Source organism: Pavona decussata, unplaced genomic scaffold (genome assembly GCF_977016875.1).
Source record: "Pavona decussata unplaced genomic scaffold, jaPavDecu1.1 SCAFFOLD_219, whole genome shotgun sequence".
NCBI classification, from domain to species: Eukaryota; Metazoa; Cnidaria; class Anthozoa; order Scleractinia; family Agariciidae; genus Pavona; species Pavona decussata.
The window spans coordinates 2,390,001-2,400,885 of record NW_028145624.1 but is presented as its reverse complement, the minus strand read 5'-3'; the positions used below and the strand labels follow the sequence as shown (position 1 = coordinate 2,400,885).

The 10,885-nt window shown below is 39.2% G+C and overlaps 1 protein-coding gene across 2 annotated transcripts in view; it reads right to left on the bottom strand.

The window, feature by feature from the left end:
• Window positions 1–2,563: 2,563 nt before the first annotated feature.
• Window positions 2,564–10,885, bottom strand: part of LOC146459491 (uncharacterized) — an 8,526-nt gene continuing 204 nt past the window's right edge. Inside the window, exons 1-6 of one of the 2 annotated variants that reach the window (XM_085089639.1) lie at window positions 10,826–10,885; window positions 7,118–7,437; window positions 6,145–6,389; window positions 5,595–6,102; window positions 4,429–5,085; window positions 2,723–3,410 (exon numbers count right to left, since the gene is read on the bottom strand). The exon at window positions 10,826–10,885 is cut by the window's right edge and continues 78 nt beyond it. In XM_085089639.1, coding sequence (XP_084945765.1) covers window positions 2,863–3,410; window positions 4,429–5,085; window positions 5,595–6,102; window positions 6,145–6,389; window positions 7,118–7,382 — 2,223 coding nt within the window. In that variant the 5' untranslated portion in view covers window positions 7,383–7,437; window positions 10,826–10,885 and the 3' untranslated portion in view covers window positions 2,723–2,862. Of the gene's footprint in view, window positions 3,411–4,428; window positions 5,086–5,594; window positions 6,390–7,117; window positions 7,438–10,825 lie in introns of both variants that reach the window. The other variant, XM_085089638.1, reaches the window with a different exon arrangement.

Below are 10,885 nucleotides of genomic sequence, written 5' to 3'. Positions count from 1 at the left end.
ACTGTTTCCTTTGAAGTTCGTGAACTGGAGCGATGACGTCATATCACGTGTGAATTGCATCATTTCGCAGCCGCCATCTTGGTACTGAGCCATTCAGTACCAAGTTTACAAGATGTACTGCATAACGATTGTGAACTTTCCGCAAGCATTTCCGATCCTCCCTTTCGTTGAAAAGGGGCCATTTTCAAGATGGTGTCATTAACTACAACTACCAGAATCCTTTAGTTTGTTGTTTCCTCTTGCAAATTGGGGATATTGTGATCTAAACCTCACTGGGATTACAAATTTAAATGAGAAAGGAGAAACGAAGAGGATTCTGGTAGTTGTAAACAACCTCATCGTTAAAATCGCCAACTTACCTCCAGTTGTTAAAAGTCGTTAAGAGTAGGCGAATCTTCGTTTACACTTTTTACCTCATCAACATATGCTTATCACTATCTGATGACGCTAATAAAATAAAAAAAAAAAACTCTGAATATTGAAAGGGCATAACGGTTTCAGTTTTCTCTGAAAATTTGAGCTCAATACATGGAATGGTTTCGGAGAAATTCTCTTCTAAAAACTCGAAATTTTACAGAGAATGTATGGCTCATTAACTTTTTTGCCACCCAGCAATTTCGCAGTTTTTGATGGCCGATATTTCCTTCAATATTGCTTGCAAAGAGCTGAAAATTGCTCAACTTAATCAGCTATTTCAACTTTTGCATTTAGTTCATATATACGGCCACGGCTTCTATGAGTTAAGTCGTATGCCAATGAGGAAAACTGTAAACAATGACGTCAGCAAAGATTCGCCTATAAGTTGTCGCTGAATATCCAGAAAGCAAATTATCTAACAGTGGTATTTAATTCACTGGGATATAGTGGTTCTCATTTGAGTGTTGTAAACCCAAAACCAAAGTAATTACTCTGGCTGATCAGAACAGACACGGCGCAATGAACCAATCAGAACTCGAGGCAAATACAAGTAACCGGCGCCAAGCGCGGGAAAACGCGTGCGAGCGAGGCACGATTGGTTTTGGATTTGCTCCTGATTGGTTGAGAAAGTGGCGCCATGTTTTGCTAACGAATCGGAGAGCGAAGTAAGGCAAAACCAAAGCAAACGCCAAATAACTTTGGACACTCCGACTGAAAACCGCTCTTCACCGCATGACAACACACACATGAATGACATCGTAAGACCCTTATGCTAATATACACGCTTATATTTATTTTGAGAGTTGTTTCTAAATGGCTACAAAATGAGATGAACGGTGCTTTTGCACGGCTCACGAAGATAACAATACAACTTTCGTCCTCAAACACAGATTTGCAACTGCAATCTCCCGTTACTACTTTGAGCATGCTATATAAACTTATATACATGACTAAGCATCATCTGTTAAGAATGAAAAGCTCCCATATTAAATTTAAAAAATATATAATATTAAAATATATATTAAAAAATCTCATTTTTACTTTATTTCATTAGCATTTGCTGCAGGATAATTAAATTTGTGATTTCACTCACGCTTAAAAAAATGTTTTAAAAATAGTTGCGTCCTTTTCTCGAAAAGCTTTTAAAATTAGCGTCATTCAATGACTGGGTGAACATGGTGTGAAATAAAATGTTTGCATTGTGCGATTACATGAGCTGGGCTGACTTATTTTGCCTGAGATGAGTTGCAGCCAATTCAGTTATAAGCCGGCGAGTATTTTGCAGCAATATTTTTTCAGGTAGGTCTACTGGTGGGCTATTTTGCTATTAGACGAAATTTAACTCTGGCAGGCCTATCTACAATCCTGGCCAGAAATGTCGATTTCCAAAATTCACCGCGAAATCTCCCCCCCCCTTCGCCCCAATGCAATGTTGTTACGTTGCTGTGTTTATGTACAGTCCGAATGATTTCAGTGGTGATCAACATTACTTGGGGGAGGGGGAGGGAGAGGCTTCCAGAAATTCGCAATGACACCACCACCAAGCCTTGTAGCGACTGGTTATTGAAATCCAAAACACAAATGTACACTGCAAACGCTATTTTCGTATCTGACCCGGAAATATTGGCCAGGATTTTAGGCTGACCCAGTGAACAAGATTGTTATAGAGAAAGCTCGCCTTGGTACAGATGTGATGTAGGTATTGCGAATATGGGATGCCCGCTAACGGTACCGTGATATTCCCAGTTCCATACGCCGTATAGCCCACTGTTAGGTTCCCCTCAACCTGGGATAGAGGCCAATTTGTTAAGGCGTTGGACTTGAAAGCTGGAGCTAGGTCCTACGTTCAACTCCTGCTTATAGCGCTATTAGGAATTAATATATTTTTAACTGCGGATGAAAGGATTGATAAATGAGCGACCAACGCAGATATGTACGCAACTCAATTTCATGTGTCGCTTCCGTATCTTCACTGGCCACAGGTATTTGGCTTGATAACTCAGTAGAGCACTGCACCGGTATCGCAGAAGTCATGGGTTTGATCGGTTCAAGTCTTAATTATTTTTTAGGAAATTGTGCTGGTCTCTCATTTATCAATTATTTCATCCACAGTTCAAAATATAGAGTATTAATTTCAGATATTTCATGTTCACAATGCGTTTTAATGATTATCGTCATTAGCATTCTCATTTAATAACTTTGTTGTTATTAGAATTGTTATACTCTCCGAACTTTGCAATATACTTCAATGCCTCGATCTAACTTGTGGCCACCAAGAGGAAATTTTGGATCATATCGGATCCAAAATTTCGTCTAGATATGGTTCTGGCGGAACACCAAAAGAACCTGAGACTGAAAGAAAGTGTTTCACTTTCTGCTTGCAGCTTTTCAGTAAAAGTAACACAAGTTATTTTGGGGACAAATTTGTAAATAAAGTCTGGCTGGTTAGCTATCCATTTCAATAAGCACTCCGTACAGTTCGATTCCAGACAAAAAGATACTAAATCTACCCGAAGAGTTCTTGCCCGTCTGAAAAATCCTGAAATACCGACAGGCGCCTAGTTCCCCATCCACCGACCATGTCGCCGTGTAATAAGGGAAAGGATCTTTGAGTCCGCGATCATTCTCGTGTTTTTTCAGCGTTTTCCAAGTGCGTCCGTCAAGCGAGCCTTCCAGCCGCCAATTACGAATGATTGACATACCATTGTCCCGCCCGTGCCTCAAGGTATAGTGGGTAAGAAACAAGGCGTACTTATCCGTCAAGTCAACACACCACCATGACCTGTCCTCGTCTTTCGTCCCACTCAAGGATCCTCTCCGATTTTCAAGCAGATCAGCCGCGTCTCCTTGATCATCAGAAGACCTTGTGGCGATTATTCTAGTCGGAGAGGCGCTGGTGCTGCCCGGGTTTACCCAAGGCGTGGTACTAAAATTGGTTCCTAGGGCATAGAGGACCCCGTGTCTGTCAAAGTCCTTTCTGTAGTTTAGAACTCCTGCGTCAATCGAACAAGACAAAATGTTAATACATATATAGTATGGAGCCAAAGCACAATAAGGAGGGTATGAGCGAATCGCTTTTAATTCAAGTGCCCTTATAAGAACCTAATTGGGGGAATTTTGTAACATATACCAATTTACCGGCCCGATTAGTAGGTGCAATCTCATCCGACAATTTACACGTTACAATTTTGTCCGGCGATTTCTTTTTCTGAAGCGCGGACTGAAAAACGGCCCGAGTCGAAAAATCTGTTGCAACGCCACAGATTTTATCAATCGGGCCGATTTCATTCGCTCACGCACGGTTCTTTGTCAAACAGGGGGCCAAATCGGCCCAATTAATCGGTACGCGTAATTTAACCATTTATAGTGTTCGTGTATGGTCGGAACCGAGTCCTTGATTCACTGCGCATGACTCACGCTTATACGAGGGGTTCAGAAACAGTAAAAAAAAAAAAATACAAATTATTTTTTAGTTTTTGTTTGGGGTGAACTTTTATTACATTTTTAAGCAAAACAGGTAATATGCAGTTTTTCAGTTTGGGATAGTTCACTTTGCTTCTGATTTCCTCGTATATTGCAGAAGGTGGGGGTGCAGTAAGGGATACGGGTGATGTCCTTTCGGTTTTACGAAGGTTGGGAATGTTGGAATCAGTGAGTAGCCTGGAATATTATTGAGTATTTCATCAAGAGAGGTATTCAACTTAAGGAAACTTTTAATACCCTAGTGAGATAAAACTCAGTATTCCCTTATTGGCGGTATCTCTTAATGGAAGTAACAAATCGCAGTGTTCGTGTGTGACGCGCGTGGTGGGCGCGAAACACTTCCCACGATCAATCAATCTTCAGGAGTGCCTTCTGCGCGAGTAACCCGCAATCAAACTTCACATACTACAAGTCTGCTTTTGCGCCCATTCAGATAATCATTCACACACACTCACTCTTGTGCTGTCGTGAATGAACCATGGACAGCGCATGACAGAGGAATAAATAAAAAATAGATGAAACACTTACGTCCTGGCATACTTCTCAATCTTTCGATTTCTTCTCTCAACGCGTCGCACTTTGACCGTTCCACGCTTGTCACCTCGCGAAGGCGTGCAATTTCCTCGCACCTGTTTGTTTCTTGATTTCTAGATTCGTTCTTTAATTTTTCCACTTGCTTCAATGCGTCCTTTTTAGCTCTACCCTCCGCTTCTAATTCCTCCTTAACCTCTTTCACTTTTTTCTTCTCACGGGACAAATTCCTCTTCATTTTGCCAAACTCATCTTGGGTTTTCTCTAGATGCGTTTTTTCTCTCATTAATTGGACCGTCACCTTGTGGACTTCAGATTTTTGTTTGTTGATCTGGTCCTTCAGTTCGTCGTTCTGTACTTGAAGATTTTTCATTTCTTGCAATTGCTGCTCGTTCACTCCATCAATCCTCTTTTGCAGTTCGTCCTCGAAGTCTCGAGATAAGCTTTCATACTCTTCTCTCATGCTTTGCAATTCTTTCTGCAGCGCTTGTTTCTCTCTTCGACGATCTTCGCCGATCTCTTTGATTTTGTTGTTCATCTGCTTGATTTCTTCTTCCAATTTCTGTTTCTTTCCTTTGATAAGATCTCTCTCGGTTTTTAACAAGTTGCATTCCTCTTCCAGTGCGTCACAACGCGAACAATGTTCTTGATTATCTACAAGTCGAGAAAAACTACGTTATTTTCCCCGAAGCTTCGGGGAGAAATCTCATTAACAAAGAGAGCCTTTTCCAAAACATTTTCGCTTTCCTTGGGTTTAATATAGTTAAAAACACTGAACAACTCTCTAATCGAAATAATGTTATACATACTGTCAGTAGTGCAAGGCAGAAAATTAACAAAAGAGCTTCTTCAAGGAGTTCACAAGTTTTACTTAGCAATCTGAAGTGGTTACCTGCGTGTCTTCTAAAAACCCTCAGCCATTTACCAAGTTTTCGATACTTGGCCTATTATTTAGGATAACGTACTGCAGGTATTTATTTAACAAGGTGGAAGGCTCAGAAGCGATTGGCTCTAGGCACTGATTGGCGCCGAGGCGCTGACCAGAGGGAATTCAGAAGACAAACTCGTGCGAACTGATTCACGTGAAATTTGAGACATGCCTAGATTTCCCGAAATTTGTTCTTAGAATTCTCGATAATTTATTAGACCTTCCTCAAAATTACCTTCAAATTCAAATTCAACTGGTTCTCCTGGAGATGTCGCTCTGTCGTGAAGACTAGCACTTCGTTGCCTTTCCAAACTAGCGAGAGTTTCCTCAAGCTGTTTCTCTAATTCCTCACACCGTTTCCTTGCTTCTTCGCGCTCATTTGAAACTTTAGCTAAGTCTTTCCTCGTCTCGTCTAACAGCTCAGCCGAGAAGGAATCGTTTCTGATAAATTTAGTCTTAATTTCCATATCCGTATCGTCGATGAGAGAGAAATGAGTAGACGGCGGAGTTCCAATGGCAATTTTATCAGCAACAGTTTCACCTTGACGAGAGATCAATCGTACACCGGTGTCACGGAAAATGGTTTCGTTTAAAATATTTTTGTTACATTCTAATAACTTTTTAGCGAGTTCTGTATTTTCTTTCGAGGTCTTATCCAGAATTCCCTGTAGGCTTCGCAAATCGTTCATAGTTTGACTATTGGCTTCGTCCAGTGTATCGCATAAGTTTCGCAGCCGTGCCGTCTCTTCGATAAAAACTTCTTTCTCGCTTCTTTCCGATAGTACTTCCTCTTCCAGTTGTTTAACCGTAGCTTCTAACTCTTGAATTCTGGTTTCCATACTTTCTTTATCGTCTTTACTTTTTTCTATCAACGTTTCATGCAGGCTTCTCAGTTCTTCAAGTTCCTTTGACGTCTTTTTGTGGTTTTGTTGCTCTCTTTCTAATCCTGTTCTCATCACTCGAACTTCTTCTCTCAGCCTGGCGCTGTGAGTTCTGGCGCGGCTTAATTCTGTCTTTATTTCTTCCATTTCTTTAAAGAAAAAAAGAACACATTCAGCGATCTAACAGGTCAAAACATCTTTTATAACCTGCTTTACTAATAACCGTGCTGTGTTTGATCGTTTCAGGGACTTGCTCTTCCTTGATTGTTTGTTTGTTTATTTATTTATTTGTTTGTTTGTTTCTTTGTTTCTCGGTATGCTTGCCTCATTGCTTTTTTTATGGCTTCTGGTTGGAACTAACCAATTCCAGTCGGCGATCTAACAGGTCAAAACTTCTTTTATAACGTGCGTTATGCCTCCTGGTTGGTTCAGCCGCCAATCTACCCTTACCCATTATAATGCGCGACTCAGTGTTTTTGCGCTACTTACATCAAGGCTACTTAGATTTTTTAATGTTATTAAAAAAATTAATACATAACACTAGGTATCCGTACAAAACGTGTCAGTGCCGCTAAAAAAAATTTTTCATCCTTTTTCTTTTTCGCTAAAGTTTTTTTCCACGATATGTTGTCACTGACGACTAACAATGAGTAAAATCTTGAAATGTGAATTATTCCCTCCCTGCTAGTTTCGTTTGTTAACTCCTTTGTTTGTTTTAAGGGTTTGTTTGTTTGTTTTGTTGTTGTTGTTGTTGTTGTTGTTGTTTTATTTAAACCACTAATAGGAAAATAGGATCCTAGAGGTGTTGATTAATAACTTCCGTAGTTTAATCATAATTCGCACGGTGAGAGAATCAAGAGAACTCAAAGATAATCACCGGCTTCTTGTATCAAAGGAGACGCCAGAAAAGGCTGCACTTCTTGTAAAGCTTTCACGAATTCATCAAAAGCCTTTGGTCCTCTCCTTGGTAGGATCTCCAACAGCTGATCAATCCTATCCTCTCGTGTAGCCTTCACTTTCACTTCCTGTTCGTCCGTGACGTCTAAAATGTTAACCAAATAAGGTAATAACTTGGTAGGTTCCAGGTCCCTCCGGAGCGACGACCAATGACGGCGCAAAATGTCTCGGTGCTTGTCATTCATCTTGGCCTAACTTGGTCCGAATCTTTACAAAGAACAGCGAATCTACGTCTTCTTCCTGCAAGCAGTTGAAACTGTTCAGTTAGATTGTCAACGGTTTCGCACTTTTTGTTCACGGGGTACCTTACTGGAAATAGACAGCTTCATAAAATTAAGGACTGTATTACAGGTGATCATGAATCAGTCTAAAACTTTGCGTTAATTTAAGTCACGATCACTTCTTGGAGTGTTCATATCCACAACCTTAGCACAAAAAAACGGAGTATTAATTTCTACAACCTCACGATATTTTCTACAATTTTCACCCAAAATACTGAATCGTGTCTTTCTTCAGGTATAGGCTGTTGGGAGGTGATAAAGTAAAAATTTAACAGTTCCCCTTTTTTAATAAATTCAATAATTCTTTTGAATACATTCTTTATGACACATAATCAAATTCTTGTCCCAGACAATGTTTCGTCATTGATAAAGATGCGAGACCTTACCCCAAACACATCTTGGAAATTTGCATTCCCTCTTGAGCTTACTTCCAGTTTTTCCAAAAAAATTGTGAACCAATTTTCTCTTCATTTGCCGTTAACAGTTAAGTCGCGTTACAGTTTCAAATACCTTATAAACGCAAGCGTTAATTCCCGGCTATAACTGAAGCTGCCTTGAGTTTGAAGTTAAAAACCCTAAGAACAACGCACTCTTCAGTGACACAGGAAAACGAAGGAGATTTTAAACGTACACATGATAAAACGAGAATCTTTCGTTTGTTTACAAGCGTTCATTCGTTTCTTTATTGTGCATGCATTAGTATTTTCATTGTCTACGATTATGTACTTTATATTATCCGCCCTACATTACTAGGCATGGTATCTGGACTTCCTAACATTAAAAATCGCGAAAAAGAAAAAAACTTCAAGTTGATGGGGTTTAATTAAGCATTTGATGAAAGGTTTCTTGTGGCATTCATCGTCATCAGGAAAAGCTGTACGAGAAAAAACAAGATTGTTTGGAAAAGAATTCTGATAGGCGCCACAATTTTTGTGCGTTTTTAGTTGTAGCTTATTTCAATACTGAGGCCGACTCAAAGCTACATTTCCGTTTATATTTCTTCGAAAGGCCTTTATCGCCTCAAAAATTCGGATTTAGTGTTACAGAAAATCTAAGGTTTTCTTCACCAAAATTTCAGCTGGAAATTTCGTTTCTGGAGGGGTAATGAATATCTCGATTAAATTGCAAAGTAAGCTCAGCTAGCATTTTCGTAAAGCCAACAACAGCTCGTAAATTTTTAGGCTATAAAGCATCCAAACAGATTGTACTGTATTAGTTGACACAAATATGCCTTCCGACCGGCCATCAAACGAACTAGAAACACAAAAGACAACATTTTTCTCTTTTTTTTTTGCGTTAATGTTCTCGTTGGGTAACCCTGTTCTTTAATTTATCCAAAAAAGAAATACCTTTGAAAGTTACAGTTGTGTTTCTTCACTAAAGTCAGTACAGTGGTCCGCACAATTTCAAACTTAAAACTATATATTTCAAAACGACTGCAAGGCTTTTTTTTTTCTTTTCATAAATACAGTTTATTTCAAGAACACGGACGCTACAAAATAACATTGTTTACAATACTCAGGGGCACCCAACGACAGTTCTCTCTCAGATGCTTTGAAACGCTATCTGAGGTTATCTGGAGTGCCTATAAAGCTCTGTGGGTTCATTTTAGGCAGCGCTATAATATTTTTATCTGTTCGGTCATTCTAAGGCAACCCGTGAGTCTTTTCGAAATTACTAGGGCATCTTTGTCCGTTTCCCGAAAACCTTAAGTCTTATTTCCTTTCCGAAAATCTTAGCTGACCTTTCTTCGGTACCCGAAACGACATTTTTTTATCGATCCGAAAACACTAGGCCTTAAATTTCCCATATCACGAAAGTTCGAGGTGAAAATTCCCTTCAGAAAATTGTAGGGGATGAAGGGCCTTCCGAACAGATAATTTACCGAAACGATCAGTTAGGTTGCCCCTGAATACCGGCTAATGATTGGTATAACTAATACCTATCTAGTACCACACGTAGGCAAGGTTAGGAAACAAATTTCTTTGCCAGAACAACCTCATACAATTTATTTATTACGACCCGGTCTATTACTTCACATCCCGGCATTAGAAAAGGATTTCAAAGGTTCCTTGTAGACTCACAAGGTGTGTTGTTTGAAAAACCTTTATCACAGTCTTTTGTTCTCGCTTTGGAGTCTTAGAATGAGACAAAGTTTTCCATAAACCGGATGTTTTTGCTCGGATTACATTCAGAACTGCTTTTAATGGTAAACTTTTACCCACAAGGCCTTCCGGTTTTTAATGCGAGTAATTGATCAGAATGTTAAAAAGTATATTGGCCTTTGTTGTACTGTCATTTTGAAATCATATATGATTTCGACTTGAATCGCAGCCATTGTCATTTACGAGACCCTTGTGTTCATAATATCTTTTAGGAACAAAGAAACCCGACTTCTAATATCCGGCACAGCCGGGATTTTCCCTCAATTTTCATACCATGAGGTAAAACATCAAAAACCACTGTCTTTCCATGAAATTATTCAACAGATACGCGACAAAGAGACAATGTCAATGACAACAATAAAATTTGCAACTGAATGTGCCCACCTTTGGACCCAATTGAATATCACACCAATGGCTTATTATCATCGCTCCACTGAAATTTTCTAAGCCTAAGTAAATTGAAGACGCCTTTTGTTGGATCCTTAACGGTCTTTAATCCACGCAGTCTGGAATTTTGAAAACTCAGCAACTTTATAATAGCTTTGTTGGTCACTGAGGCTTTGTCCAATAGCAATAATTTATGTCTAGGGTAAGATTCACTCAGAATGTCTTATCGACCCGACTGTCTAGAATAATCAATTTCAGTACCCGAAAGAAACGTATTGTTCGCCAAAACTGTGCAAATTTAGTCAGCATTTAAAAGAGGTTATCGGGGAAACAAGTGTTTTCTCTGCCTGTCGACTGTTCATTAATCAAATGGAACGTGTAGCTATTAAACAAGAATGCAATCGGCGCCTGTTCGCAAGTTATTACAAAGAATGCAATGTTTATGTTAATAGCGTATTGTCCAAACTTTCTCGCTGACAAGAGTTATTGTATATTGTATAATTTTACAAAGTGTAAACAAAGTTGTTTAAAACTCTCCATGATACGATCAAATATTGAAGTTAGCGTGAATTAACTGTGCAAACCAATAGTCTGGGTTTTGATGAGTTGCCAAAAGGAAACTCGACCCTGGCTAATAGTTTAAGGATCACGCAATTGGCAATAAAGATAACTCATACCCGCTAGAATAGTTCGATTGTTTTACTCAATCTACCCGGCACAAGATTCTCTAAGATAGGAAAGTTCAGATAATGAAACATATTACAAATGCTCTTTAAAATAAAACGGTCAGCTTACCTTTCTTTAAAATCGAAGAGAAGTCCTTTGCAGTGATAAATACACTTTACAGTTCTAAAG